Below are 16,145 nucleotides of genomic sequence, written 5' to 3' on the forward strand. Positions count from 1 at the left end.
TTTAGTCCTCTTTCATTATGGTTTAAATTAGGCGATTATCGTGCTCATCACATCTTCGTGATGTATCAATGCCTTGTAACGGTTGAATCGTAGTCGATTTCTCAAAAAAAAAAAAAAAAACAGTATCAGCAATGTAATCCCACATTCATTGGAGAACTCTTATCAATGTAGTTTTTACTATTCAATCTTTCACTAATAGCCAACAAAGAATTATTTTTTCCACTTTCCATTGTAACAATTCAACGCTAAACAAAACTGATTAAGATCTGTTAAACCCTTTAGTTGGGGGCCGCTGGCTCCCTGCAACCCCTAGCTAACTCACGGTGGATCCAACTCTGCATAGTGGTGATGAAACTTTTCTTCCTTTAAAAACTTAAAGGCTTAATATACCATTTGAGAATTATTATTGTATACAAATGAGCAAAGAAGATTGGATAAGAGAGAACAGACGCCAATAGAGATTGGAGTTCCATTAGATTGTAAGGTAACAAAAATAGAGGTTGAGTTTCATTAGATTGTATGGTGACAAAAGTAGAAAACAGATCTATATAATAAGGGAGAGAGGTCTCTTTAAAATATATTCTCTTCTTCAATGGATAAGATTACACGTTCCAAACTCATCTACAAGGTTGATACCATTGAAAACATCAAGAATGAAGAATCCTTTGTAGAGGTCGATCAAGTGGAAGGATTACAACTTTCACCACACTTTTTGCACATCTAAAATTAAAACTGGACTTAAGAAACCCTTATTAGTTACGACATTTTTGCCACTGCTCATACTTTAACAGACCCGAACAACCTACATGACATTCCGTGCCTTAATAGTTTTTGCTGCTTTGGATGCCACATTATACTCGTTTGAGCCCAAATACTAGTGATATTTGACGGTCACCACCATTTTTTTTGTTGTTGGTTCATCCCCATTTTAAAAATAAGATATGTTTACACCCAAATCGTGTTTTTTCCATTAACTTTAGGTTAGGTGGAGTGTGTGCCAATGATACATGCGAGTATGCTACCTATAAGGAAATTACCCCCCTCCAATACACCATGAAATTTCATAAAAATCTAGAATAGATTTAACTCCAATATACAAACAAATTTCATAAAAAAGATCTAGAATAGATTAACTTATACCCAACTTGTGAAATCCAACTCAATTACTCAATTGAAAACAAAAAAAAACTACATCCAAATCTTGACTAAATAAGGCATGTCTTTGAGTGAGCCGTACATCAAATAATAATGGCCATGTTATATGTCTATTGATCACGTGATCCACACACTCACATGTGTGTGCTTGGTTGTAGAAACAAAACTACCATATGCTTTTTATTATATTTATATACCATAAAAGAAGTGATCTCATGGACAAATAACCCTAAATTCATTCATCAATTCTTTGATTATCATGATCAAAATCAGTAAGAGATCATCAATCACCAAGAGAAGAAAGGGAGTCTATTTTTTTGCTATAATTCTTGTCATCATCATAATGTGCTCAACTCTACTACTAATCAACAATGGAAGTAAGATTAATTATTCTAGGAAGACAAAGTATTTTCAGATTCAATATTATTCAAGAAGATTACTTGTGCATCTAAATGATCATCATTTAGCTAATAAACAGAAGCACTTCAAATCTATGTCAATGGAGATGAGTTTGTTCAAGGCACCATCAAGTGTAGCTAATCCAACCCAAAACAAACTACCCACTACCCATTTATAATCTCACACCCATTAGGCTTATTGGGAAGGTAGGTAATGGAGTATTTAGCTAATTATAAAGTGTTTTTGGCTTTTCAAAATTTTTATTTTTATGATATAAAGTGATTAATTAAGATTAGAGATCAAGATTCAATTTTTTTTGTAAGGATTTATTTTCCTTTGAGGTTTAATTGTTTACATCTTGTAGAATGTAAAAGGCATTATACATAGGTTCATTTCATTTTTAACTTTCAATTTGCTAGATAGTAGGCATTCAATTTTGTACAATTGCAAACTGCGAAACTAAATCAAATTGATTATGAATTAAACCATCGATCTGTTTCTTTGTTTGTCGGTGTTAGTTTACATTTTCTTTCAGATGGTACTTTTCTTTTTCACAATTATCTAAACAACAAATATTAGATGACACAATTATTGGTTTTTTTGTGCATACGTTCTTGAGATCTTATACAATAATCATCTAATATTGATCTTCCTTAAATTTGATACAATTTGTTTTGGGTTAGGCAAACCAATTATTTCTAAGTATATTATAACACAAGAGTTTCACAATTTGGAAACTTTACATACAAGATAAACAAACACAAAAAGATGTACTAAATGTACCATTATTACTATTGGACTTGTGTGAGATTCGAATTTAGAGTCTTGCAGTTAACCCTAAGCAAATTAAACGCAGTTTTCGAACAAAGGTTTAATTCTAGACCCAAATTAGAAAATCTAGTTTAGGAGAAGCTCTCTGTGAGAATTTCACCCAATCGACGAGAGAAGCAAACCGAATGATGATAGATTGTATCGCTACCTTTTCAAAAACCAAGTGATGGTCTAAAACAATATGCTAAGACCTACTCTCGATATGCTAAGCCCTATTCACAAAAAGGAAAGGTTATAGATCCCGTTATATGAATGATAAGATGTGAGAGTCACAAAATAGGAATGAGACAATAGATATTCCCGTACTGTTTTTAAAAAAAAAAATTGGAATTAGATTCTTTTTCAAACCGAACTTATTCCCGGTAGCCTGCCACCAGAGCAGATCACCGAGTCGTGAAAGGATTGTATTCAGGCTCACCCGACCCGTGAAATCAGGTGTTAATGGTCTATATTTCACATCCAGTTGTTGGATTCGTAAACCTTATGGTCTCTTCTATTTGGACAATATATGAACTAAGCATCCTAATTTTCTTCAACCAAATTCAACACCTTTCTCGCTTTCTCTTTCTAAAATCTCACGGTTCTCCACCGTTGTTTTAACCAAAATGATCATACGTGAGCCCGTCCGGGCTGGTCTACACGGGTTTTAAGTTGTGCTTCAAATTTACTAATCTGGATAATCTTTCTCGAACTTCCTGACGTTCGAATTCCTTGTGACCCATGAGCCTGTCCGACCTGGTGTACACGGGCAAATATGGGCTTCTAAACTTTTACCTTGCCCGAACTGCTCGACTAACTAGTCTGCACTTTGACATTGTGCTCGACCCTGCCTGATCCGGCTAAAGTGCTAAGCCAGTGTGCACTTTGACATACTGCCTTACTGCCCAACCCAGCCTGATCTGGCTATTTGCGAGCCCGTGCCCAAAACGTACCCGTCTTTTTCTCAGCCCCAAATGAAAATACAAAAACCCTTGAAAAAAATGAATTTCTCCTCTTTCTCTCTCTCTCTCTCTGTAATTGCACCGGAACCCTTCATGGAACCCTAGAAAGAGTCTCCCTTCTTCAACCGTGGTAGGTTAGCTTCTGTTGTTTATCCTTCGAAGACCCTGTGTATTCTCTCTTCATCACAGGTCATTTCCCCTTCTCTCTCTCTCTCTCTGTAGAAATAATAGGTTTGGTTCTTATTTCTGCACTTTTACTGTAATTTCTTTTCGGAAATTTGTTCAGTTTTTCTTTAATTCCTTAATGATTAACTTAATTGTGGATTCTTTCTTGGACAATTCTTGAGATACCCTCACAAGACTTTTAAATGAGAGAAAAAAATGTCTCCTTTTGGATCAGTTATTTAGCTGCAAGCAGCTCCATTTCTTCTGTTTGGTTTTAGTTTGTTCAGTTTCTAGGATGGAAATGAACCCAATTTTGATGACACATTGAGATCCATATGATGTGAAACTGATCATAATCTATTGGAAGATCAAAGCATTTACTTCGATTATGGATGTAGAAGTGGTTAATGTGGAACCTGCAGCTAATGCACCACCAAGTGCAGATGCTTCTGAGGGTAGAGAGGAAAGACCTAGTGAAAATTCCTCACAAGAGTTACCACCTTCTCAAAATGATAATGATATTAGTGAACCCCATTTAGGGATGGAGTTCGAATCTGAAAATGCTGCAAAAATGTACTACGATGGGTATGCACAACGTCTCGGTTTTGGCACCTGTATTGGTCCGTGCAGGTCAGAGCCCGATGGTACTACTTCTGCTCGGGATTTTTTATGTACTAGTAAGGGGCGTTCAAAAAGGAAGAACGTCGAAACTTACTGTAACGCGTTGCTTAAGGTTGAGAAAAAGGATGAGAAAAAATGGGTTGTCGTTAAATTTGTGAAGGAACATAATCATCCAACTGGGGGTGGGAGCCCAAGTAAGGTACATTCAATTAAACCGCGTAGACATTTTGCTTCTGCAAAAAACTACCCAGGTGGTGCTACATATATTTCTAGGGATGGATATCATGCCCCTGTGAAAGCAAATCAACAAGTACCAAATGTTCTTCATGTACAACAGAAACATGCAGTTAGGAATATTGAGCCTTCAAATGCTAGAACTCCTAGCCGAAAGAGAACTCTTGGTAAAGATACTCAAAATTTGTTGGATTATTTCACAAGAATGCAAGCAGAAAACATTGGCTTCTTCTATGCCTTACAGCTTGATAATGATAGTAATGTGACTACTGTCTTTTGGTCGGATGCTAGGTCAAGGACAGCTTATAGCCACTTTGGTGATGCTGTTACTTTTGACACGATGTACAGGTGGAACAACTACCAGGTGCCCTTGGCTCCATTCACTGGAGTGAATCATCATGGGGAGATGATATTGTTTGGTTGTGCACTACTTTTTGATGAGTCAGAAGCTTCATTTATTTGGCTATTCAAGACATTTCTTTTAGCGATGTCCAGTCGTCGTCCTGTCTCTATAACGACTGACCAAGACAGAGCCATACAGGCAGCAGTTTCGCAGGTGTTCCGCTTCCCAGATACACGACACCGTATTTGCAAGTGGCACGTCTTAAGAGAAGGCAGAGAAAGGTTAGCTCACGTATGTGTTGCTAATCCTACATTTCAAGGAGAACTTTATAATTGTATCAGCATGACTGAGACAGTTGAGGAGTTTGAACTATCTTGGACTTCACTTCTTGCTAAGTATAACCTGAGTAACCACGAATGGCTGCAAGCACTCTATAATGCTCGCCATTACTGGGTTCCTGTATATTTCAGGGATACCTTCTTTGCTTCAGTTTCCTCAAATCAAGAAGGTGAAACTATTAGATCATTTTTTGATGGGTATGTAAACCAACAAACCACTTTGCCTATGTTCTTTAGGCAGTATCGAAAAGCTCTACAGAAAAATTGGTTTGAGAAGGAAATAGAAGCAGACTTCAATACAATTTGTACTACACTAGAGATGAAAACTGTGTCCCCCATGGAGAATCAGGCAGCTACTATTTACACAAAGAAAATTTTTGCGAAGTTCCAACATGAATTAGTTGAATCTTTTGTATATACAGCAAATAGAATAGATGGGGATGGCGCGATAAGCAAATACAGGGTCGCTAAAGTTGAGGATGAAGGTAGGTCTTACATGGTTACGCTTAGTGTTCCTACGATGAAAACAAGCTGCAGCTGCCTGATGTTTGAGTTCTCCGGCATTCTTTGTAGACATATTTTGACCGTTTTCACTGTTAGCAATGTCCTTACACTGCCATCTCAGTACATCTTAAAACGGTGGACCAGAAATGCTAAAAGCCTGGTTAGTTCTGATGTACATGGTGGTGAAGTGCAAGATGAAGAAAGTGTAACTAAGCGATACAACAATTTATGCCAGGAAGCTGTTAAGTACGCTGAAGAAGGGGCAATAGCTATGGAGACGTATAAGATGGCAATAAGTGCTCTAAGAGAGGGTGCAAGTAGAGTTGCTGTTGTGAAAAACAGCGTTGCTAGCGTTCCACCTCCGAGCTCGCAGATAGTTGGAGATAATCACGAAGATGGAAGCTCATTGTGGCCCCGTCAAGAAGAGGTAACTCGAAGATTTTATATTAATGATCCTGGAGCTCATACACCGTCGTCTATTACTGATTTGAATCTGCCACATATGGCTCCTTCCTCTCTTAATCGGAATGAACGGCTTCCTGATAATATGGTATGGAGGAAATTCTTCAATGTCTGTTCATATAATAGCTTGTAGTTACCCCTATTTCAATCTTAGACTAATGACGTTTTGAAGAAATTTTAATGCATCGAGGCTCTGGTTCTACTAACACTCTTCAACTTATGCAGGTTATTCTGCCTTTCCTTAAATCACTGAATTGGACAATGGAGAATAAAACATCTGACCCTGAGAATAGAGTAGCTGTTATTTATTTGAAGGTTTGCATCTCTACATCAAATTCAGTTCTCTATATGCAAGCATTTTATGCATCAAAACCAACTGTTAGCAGTGCAAAGTATTGGGATATTTCTTAAGAAACAAAAATCTAATCTGTTATGTATCATATTCAGAGAAAGGAGAAACTGTTTCTCCAAAATTACAACTTTCCATGTGTTTAGTAGGTATTTTAGGGAAAGAAAGATTTTCCCTGGCGTGGCCAAATTTCTGCAAAAAACTGGGAAAACTGTGCCCAACCTCTCCCATTGAGGGCCTGTTTCCTACATCTGTCCACAATGCTGTTTTTCCCATTTTTGGGATTTTATATAATATGAGTTGAAGTATCAAATGGTTTCTTCTTCGTATTCTTTTATGCTCATTTTAACTTTTTTGAAAACAAGATTCTTTTAGATTTAATCTTTGGTTAAATGGTGAATTGGAGAAAATGTTTACTGACTCCATGTTGATGGTGATGTTGGTTTTACGCACAATTTGAATCTCCACTAGTGAAGCATTGAAAAATAAAAAAAAATAAATACTCCATTAGAAAATTACTTCCGTTGTGTTTTGAATTTTTTGAAAAAAATATATGTTTGCAATCAAACATGCAAACTAGAAAAATCGATTTGATTTGCAATTATATCTAATAATGATGTGATAGTGGGATACTTGTTAGTGAACTTTTGAATCAGAATGTTCCTTTCCTAATCGCTTTATCTTCAATTCAGCTGCTCGATTATGGCAAGGCTCCCTCGGGAATTTCAGAGGTGAAGTTTCAGCTTTCCAGTTCAACGCTGGAACCTATGTTAAAATCTATGGCATATATTAGCGAACAGCTTCCGACATCTCCAAATAGGGTTGCTGTTATCAATATGAAGGTATTGGCCATTTATTAGTAACTGCTATTTTAGGAATCATAAAGGCATGAATGTAGGTGTATAACACGTAAATTGGCCTAGTAAAAAAACATAACATAACATGGCTTATCAACTGATAGGATGGTGCATTGGTGCATAACCTCGGAATGGACATGAACAAGTCCAGTTCAACACAAGCTCGGATCAGAAATGAAATGTCAATCAAATTGACATGATATAAAGCCATAAGCCCACAATATCCATTTTCTATTGATTCATTCCTAAAAACCACTTCAGCAGTGGCCATATCAAATCTGAAAGTCAGTCACACATGACGGGAGTGGTAAACTCAGTAAGCTCCTATTAGGCTATTACCCCTATACCATGGAGTTGTTCAAGTATTGAAAACGAGACCTTCAGAAAAATATGATCAGAACACTTTTTTCTTGGTTTCCTAGACCCTAGTATGCATGGAATTTTATGAAAGATAACATAGTCATCCATCACTGATAATAGCAGGTTAGACAAACATTAAAGGACAATCAATATACAATATTTTTTTCTCATAATTGACTACCGCCTGTATTGGGCAAATCTTCTGATAACTTATTTAGGGAGTTTGAATTGTAATTAGAGACATGTTACTTATTCATTGTTTGAACGGCGATCCACTTACTAGGTAACATTAAGATAGATGCATGAGAAGCATATGATTTGGACAGTTTTCCCCTACAACGTCAATCTTATATTATGCATGGAATTGTACTACAAAACCTAGTATCCATCACTAATAGTTAAACTTATGCACGCTCCAAAAAGAGCCCGGGGACAACCAGGACAAAACTTTGCTTCAAAATTGACCAGCCTCAATGTTTGGCAGATCTTCATATCTTATTTTGGGAGTTGTAATTAGGGACGCTCAGTGGCGGATCTAAGCTTGGCCTGGGGGGGGTCTATAGACCTCCCTCAACATTTATAAATTATTATATAATATGTAATAATAAAAAAAGAAAAGAAAAAACAATTACTTTAACATTATAAGTAGAGCTGCATTCCTATTCTAATTAATAGATGTTGGCTCAATGGTAGAATGCATGTTTAGTTACATTGAGGTCATGGTTTCGAGTGACAGCTCTTTCATTTATTTTTGCCTATTTAAGATTTTTTTAGTGTTTTAATTGAAATTTCAAAATAGTTTTAGGATTTCCCGATTAGTTCAACCGCATGTCAAATTTTGTACAGAGTATTTCATAATATATTCCAGTTAATTCTCAAACCATTATTTTTTTTTCAGCAAAAAATTTGTTCCGTAAATCATAACAACTTATTAAGAATTTCTAAAATATAAAACGATTAAATCTATTATATTCAAGTATTTCATAAAATATTTCGAAGAGGAGGTAACTTTTCGATCTGCAGTAGTAATATTTTAGACCCCCTCAAAGTAAATCCTGAATACGCCACTGGGGACGCTTACTTATTTTGTATGTATAAAAAATTGAATCCCGTGATCCTACCAAATGTTGATGGGTTTTCTGGTTTTAAAGTGGCCTGGTTTTCGGTGAGAATGGCCAATGATCTCCATGCTATTAAAATCATCTTTTAGGAAAAAAAATGGTACCTGAATAATTCCCATATAGGCCCCAAATAGCTGTATAGAATCGAATGCAACAGGTACTTGAATAATTCCCATTTAGTTAAATATTTGATGTTGATTTAATGTATGCGGATCAAAGAAATTCTGTTAGGACCCATGGTTTCATTTTACTTGGTTATATAAGAAATTTGACATAAACGTTTGCCCTGTTTTTCAGCTCCAAGATTCTGAGACAACAGGAGGAGAATCAGAGGTGAAATTTCAGGTCACTGAGGATACACTTCGAGCAATGTTGAGATCCATGGCATACATACGCGAGCAGCTCTCAACTGTTGTAAGTATGCTCAATTTGTTTCCCTTTATGCTAATTTATTTATTTATTTATTTTGAAGTAAGCAGTAAAGAGAATGTTAGATAACTCAGTATATTGAAATAGGAAATTTTCAATGTTCTCCTATAGATTTGGACATCTAAAAGGCGTTGTCAAATGTATGAAGTCTGTATTTGGATCTCACAAAATTGTTCTAACTTAAAAATAAGGATGATTTGGCAATTTAAAATAGGCCAGCGCTTTGGGGAAAGCTAAATAGTTTCCCGGGTGTGAAATTTTAAAGGGAATATGTAGAATTTTAGAGATTTTCCGGGTAAATAAATTTTAAGGGGAAATAAAAAAAAACACTCCACCTCACCTCAATCTATCTCCACCTCACCTCACTCTCTCTCCACCTCACCTCACTCTATCTCCACCTCACCTCACTCTATCTCCACCTCACCTCACTCTCTCTCCACCTCACCTCTTTGTCTTCTCCGATTTGGTCGCCTGCCGGCGACCTAATCGGAGAAGATAGAGGTGAGGTGGAGAGAGAGAGAGAGCTGAGGTGGAGAAGTATTTTGCTTTCCCCCTAAATAAAATTGTCAAACAAAATTGACAAATTTTTGACCAAGTCTTCACACCCCGGAAACTATTTAGCTTTCCCCAAAGCGCTGGCCTTTAAAATATTAGAACCGACCTTTAATTAACATATACCAGCACATTGGTTCTTTGGTTGTAGGATGTCTTGGTGCTTTAGATTACTAGTTATGAAACAGTTCACTGCAAAGCTCGAAAGAGCTACTACTTGTCCAATTCCGTTGAGAATTAATCCCTATAATTTGTTCCTGCTCTAGCAGTAACAGGGATATATTATAAAGGTAAAAAACCGACCCATGCAACTCTTACACCATTATCGATGAATCAAAATCGATTCCCGTATCACACAATATATTTTGGTGATGGCACTGCTTCGGTTTAAATGAATAACTTTTGGAATTGGTTTATGTATTGTTCTTCTGGATATCACTTGCAGGATGAGCCTCAATCGGAAACCTCAAATAAGCAAAGACAGTAAAAAGCATCAGACTCAAGTGTGTTTGTACAACTTCGCTTTTTTGGTTCATCGCCTCATCTCTCCTTTAGTCAGCCACATCTATAATTCTTTAACCTGCAATTCTATGTTTACATCATTGTATGTTCTCAATCTGTTGTACATAAACTCCTTAGAATCAGGGAATTTACGGTGGCATCCATGCACGACTTGTTATGTATACCCCAGGTTACAGAAAGAGCTTTCTAAACCAGTGGTACTTGACCGAAATTCCCTATTGGTGCCGTTCATTGTTTACCTGTCATTCTTCAACTCATCTATGATTGACTTTAGGGTGGAGAATACTGGGGTCATCTCAGACTGTGAAAGGAGAAAAGGTAATATGTGCCTAGTTGATTGAAATAGTAACCATGTTTCACACATCTGTAGATGGTAATGGAGAAAGACAAACTACTAGGCTGGTTCCTATTGAAGAACCCAAGAATTAGTAATGTAGCTCTTATATGCCAAGGGATTTACTGGAGAAAGAAAATGAAATAGGCTCTTTTGTCTTCTTTTTTTGTTGCAAACTGTTTTGTTTGATAATGCAGACCTATTTAATTGTTGCAAATTTGAAAATTGTCCCCTAACATTCGTCTTCCCTCTCTCCACCACCACTTCCGACCACGACCATTCTTTGACCACCAAAACCACCTCACGCACTCTCCCTCTCTCGCAGTAGATCTGTCTTTCTCTCCAGATATGCCTCTCTCGCTCTGTAAATCTCCCTCTTTCGCTGCTTTGTAAATCTCTCTCTCTCTTTGTCTCTCTCTCCATCGCTCCGGAAACCTCTTTCTCTCGTTTCTTTTTCTCGGTATTTCAGAAACTTTAGACCTCAAGGATGAGGTTTCGCTCCGAGGAAGGGAACACTTCTCTTTGCTAGAACTGTGATTGTGCGCGAGAAAGATAGAGGGGAGAGAGCTAAAGAGATAGAGAGGGAGAGTCAGCGAGAGGCAAGAGAGGGGGGGGGGGGGGGGGGGGGGGGTTAGTGGAGCATTAGGATAGAGAGAGAGAAGAAGATAGGAGGAATAAAAACTTTAGGAGATGAAGATTTTTCAATGAGGTAAATTTTTGGAATTTCAACAAAAAAAAAAAAAAGGTAAATTTTTGGATACAAAAATAAATTTGTTCCCATAGTCAATAAGTATCTGTGCCCCAAAATTTTTTCTTTATGTAATTTTTTGCATTAAATTCAAAACTTTCTTAAAAGGTATGCATAAAAGCCGTTTGCCTCTTATTTTGAAATCTAATAAGCTGCTTTGTGGGGATGACCTAAAGTCCAATTCTTTTTAGAAAATATATTTATTTGGTTTTAAATTTTATTTATAAAATAAGTAAAAAATGTTAACCGTTGAAATCACTAGAAGAAAGAGAGAAGAAGGGAGAGAGAGAGAGAGAGAAAACAGTTTGAGAAAACTTTGGTTAATGAAATCAGTTCTCTTTAAAAAAAAAGAAAAAACTTTGGTTGAATATGTTGATGACGTTGGTGACCAGATGTGATGACGGTGGAGATGAAAGTTATCCTAACTGAGTGATCAGACGCGATGACGGCGGATATGAAAATATCCTACCTGAGAAATTGAATGCATTGCCATCTTGGTCGAAGGATACTCTTTCGTAAGGACATCTCCTTCAGACCGAACAGATATATCCTTCAGTATCTAGGATAAATAGAAGTTCCTAAGTTCAAGGATACTTCGTAGATATCTTGCCGAGGTGATAGATCTCCGAGGAGATTATTCCTCCTTTGAGACTCTTGAAGCCCAAACTTGCTAACACTTAAGATCTTTAGCTGACTGGGATCTTTTAGGGAGATTCCGGAATTGAGTCGGTAAGCTGTTGGGTGCGCTAACGCCTCCTCAGTTTAGGGCGTGAGACATCGACCTAGCTTAAGTGGACCGCCCTCCTTCCTTTAGAGATTCCAGGGTGATCTGTTCGTGCCTAGGGCAAAATCAAGTTGATACCTCTTAGTTGGTCCCGACCGACCTCCCAGTTTAGGACGTAGTCGGCGGAGCGTCAAAGGGTTAGCTGTTTTGTTGCCTCAAGCCGGGTTGATCCGTTGGACGTCTGACATGTTCTTGACTTTTTGATGTTAATCAACGTTTGGACATTTTATGCAGTAAACAGCTATAAACCTCCCTTTTTGGTTAATTTCGTTTATTTCAATAAATTCTTTTGTTTCTCATGATACTTATTTGGTTGTATTTGACTGGATTTTCAGACCCGGTCACTGGGGGAGAAAAAAAAAGCGTCAATGAACACTGTGGTATGTAAAATGTGTGGCAGATCTTACAAAACTAACTCCGGTCGGGGTTAAAGCAAACATGAGCTATCACCACATCATGTTGCGATAAAGATCGACCAGGCTGGGGCACCTGCAGCAGGGAGCAATCATGAAACGAGAATGGAGCAAGCATGGAATAGGAATGGAGCAAAAACAAAGATCCCCCTTTCTTACTTATTAGACTCGAGTAAATAGAGAATTTCTTTAAGGGTCTATTATTCGTTAATATCTTTTTAATAAATCTTTTTTGTTCCGGACCTCTAAAGATCTTATAATTTATAAACGTTCTAACACGTAGAAGTTTAAAGGTTCAGAAATTTTAAAGTTTGAAAATTTTAAAGTTTGGGACATTAAAAGTCCTAGATTCATTAAGTTCTGAAATCTTTTTATTAAAATTTTGAAGATCCAGAACTTTTTGTTAGAACTTTAAAGAGTCCGTTTTAAATTTAAACCGTCTAAACTTATAGTTGAGATTAACACGAAAGTTATATTGTTTTAAGGGTTAAACATTAAATTAAAACTTTAAATATTAAACTTTTAAGATATTAAAACTTTAAATATTAAAACTTTAAATATTAAAACTTTTAAGATTAAAGCTTTATATTTTAAAACTCTTAAGATTAAAACGAAAATTATATTATTTTAAAATTAAAAGTTTAAATATTAAAGTTATATTATTTTAAAATTAAAGGTCTGAATTAATAACGCTAAACTTCAAAGTCCTTAAGAAAAAACCTGAACCAATAACACGGATCTCCAAAGATCTTAAAAAATGTCTAAATCAATAACTAAATCAATAACACTACCCCCGCTGAGCCATCGGTTCCAAATCTATAGTAAGGGGAATAATTTCAGTAATCTTTAAACCCTCAGATTGTACTTCAGATCTACATAAAGAAAAATCATTTGTAAGAAAATAATAGGAATACATCTAGAAAAGAGAAGAAAAGGTGGCCAATTTATAAACAACCACTTTTTTTATATGGATAACTATTTATATGGATGCTACTATATGCAACTTCAGTTTTGCTAAGGACAACTATTAAATAAAAATAATTAAATAAAACTAACTAAAATTGTGTCCTAAATTGCTAACCAACACCAACACCAAAAATCAAGTATAACCGAATCTCTACTCCATTCTATACACAACTCTAAAAAAATTATTATACAAAATAACTAAATAAAATTAATTAAATTTTGTCTTAAATAGCTAAACCGAACACTAAAAGAAAAAAAAATCAAATATAATCAAATTTTTTCTCAAAATTCAAATTTCTATTACCAAAATTAATTATTCATAAATAAAATTTATTCGAACATTAAACTAAAAAGTATATTAACAAATAACAAAAAAATATTATATTCCAGTCAGAGCATTCCAAGCTATAATTTGAAGCGAAAGCCAAATAAAAAAAAAAATCAAATATAACCGAAATTTTTCTCAAAAAATATTGGGTTCAAAGAGATAGAGATAGTATCTTTTATAATCCTGATAACTATAACTTAGTCAAGCTTAGTTTAAATTTTGGTTCCTCATCAACGGGTATATCTTCAACAAAAAAGAGTCCCGACGGATATTTATTCATAAAACCACCAAGTATCTTCTATAACCCTAACTACTATGACTTAGTCAAGCTTAGTTTATACCTTAATAGTGTATATTTCATTAAATCAAATCGTGTTTATAGATTAGAATTTTGGTTTATCAAGTCCAACGGGTATTTATAGATTAGAATTTTGGTTTATCAAGTCCAACAGATAATGTTCAACAAAAAAATCTAACGGATATATTTTCAACAAAAAAAATCCCATGGGATATTCATAAAATCATACAATATAAAATCACTATGTATATTTTTAAGCTTAGTTTAAACTTTAATAATGTATATTTCATAAAATCATACTACATATAAATAATGTATATTTTTTAAAACCTATAACACGTTTAAGTATTTTTTTTTTTAAATATGAGATAACACTAATACAACCAATTTTATTTTGTTCGATAATTTAATAAAAGAAAAAATTGTGTCTAGTAAATAATTTTGGGAAGTTAAAACATAGTTATATCTAGCAATCTAAGATTCAAAAAATTATTTGCTAGATAAAACCAATAAATCGATCTTTAGTGTTGTTTAGCAATTTAATAAAAAATAAATGGTCGTGTCTAGCAAATAGCTTTATGAAGCAATAATGCAGCTTCGTTTAGCATTTGTCTTTTATATGGACAATCAAAAAAATTAAATTTTTTATATGGACAACAATTTTAGATAGATGCACTAGAAGCATATGATTTGGACAGTTTTCCCCTACAACGTCAATCTTATATTATGCATGGAATTGTACTACAAAACCTAGTTTCCATCACTAATGGTTGAACTTATACACGTCCCGAAAAGAGTCGGGGATAACCAGGACAAAATTTGCTTCCAAATTGACCAGCCTCAATATTTGGCAGGTCTTCTCGTATCTTATTTTGGGTGTTGTAATTAGAGACGCTTACTTATTTTGTATTCATAAACAATTGAATCCCGTTATCCTACCAAATGTTGATGGGTTTTGTGGTTTTAAGGTGGCCTGGTTTTGGGTGAGAATGGTCAATGATCTCCATGCTATGAAAATCATCCTTTAGGAAAAAAAAAAAATGGTACTTGAATAATTCGCCCCCAAATAGCTGTGTAAATAAAATGCAACAGGTACTTGAATAATTCCCATTTAGTTTAATACTTAATGTTGATTTAATGTGTACGGATTAAAGAAATTCTGTTAGTACCCATGGTTTCATTTTACAGGTTATATAAGAAATTTGACATAAACGTTTGCCCTGTTTTGCAGCTCCAAGATTCTGAGACAACATCAGGAGAACCAGAGGTGAAATTTCAGGTCACCGAGGATACACTTTCGTGCAATGTTGAGATCCATGGCATACATACGTGAGCAGCTCTCAACTGTTGTAAGTATGCTAATTTATTTATTTATTTTGAAGTAAGCAGTAAAGAGAATGTTAGATAACTCAGTATATTGAAATAGGAAATTTGTCAATTTTCTCCTATAGATTTGGACATCTAAAAGTGGTGCCAAATGTATGAAGTTTGTATTTGGATGTCACAAAATTGTTCTAGCTTAAAGATAAAAATATTAGAACCGACCTTTAATTAACAAAAACCACACATCGGTTCTTTGGTTGTAGGATGTCTTGGTGCTTGAGATTACTAGTTATGAAACAGTTCACTGCAAAGCTCGAAAGAGCTACCAATTGTCCAATTCCGTTGAAGTCTAATCCCTATGTTCTCAATCGTGCTGTACATAAACTCCTTAGAATGAGGGAATTTACGGTGGCATCCATGCCCAACCTGTTATGTATACCCCAGATTACATAAAGAGCTTTCTAAACCAGGGGTACTTGATAGAAATTCCCTATTGGTGCCGTTCAACGTTTTAACTGTCATGCTTCAACTCATCCGTGAATGACTTTAGGGTGGAGAATACTGGCGTCATCTCCGCTGTCAAAGGAGAAAAGGTAATATGTGTTAGTTGATTGAAATAGTAAGCATGTTTCCTACATCTATGGATGGTCATGGTGAAAGACAAACTACTAAGCTGGTTCCTATTAAAGACTCCAAGAATTAGTAATATAGCTCTTATGTGCCAAGGGCTTTACTGGAGGAAAAAAAAAATGAAATAGGCTATTTTGA

General features: G+C 35.4%; 1 protein-coding gene across 1 annotated transcript; it reads left to right on the forward strand.

The window, feature by feature from the left end:
* Window positions 1–3,215: 3,215 nt before the first annotated feature.
* On the forward strand, window positions 3,216–10,734 carry LOC147541636 (protein FAR1-RELATED SEQUENCE 3-like). Its single transcript, XM_086632146.1, has 6 exons — window positions 3,216–6,081; window positions 6,219–6,308; window positions 7,035–7,184; window positions 8,978–9,094; window positions 10,107–10,164; window positions 10,353–10,734. Exons 1-5 carry the CDS (start codon window positions 3,880–3,882, stop codon window positions 10,146–10,148), a joined length of 2,601 nt encoding a protein of 866 aa, XP_086488272.1. The 5' UTR covers window positions 3,216–3,879; the 3' UTR covers window positions 10,149–10,164; window positions 10,353–10,734.
* The last annotated feature ends 5,411 nt before the right edge of the window (window positions 10,735–16,145 follow it).

The sequence above is a fragment of the Eschscholzia californica genome, unplaced genomic scaffold (genome assembly GCF_041429995.1).
Source record: "Eschscholzia californica isolate CP2 unplaced genomic scaffold, dmEscCali1.0.p SCAF_4, whole genome shotgun sequence".
Lineage (NCBI taxonomy): Eukaryota > Viridiplantae > Streptophyta > Magnoliopsida > Ranunculales > Papaveraceae > Eschscholzia > Eschscholzia californica.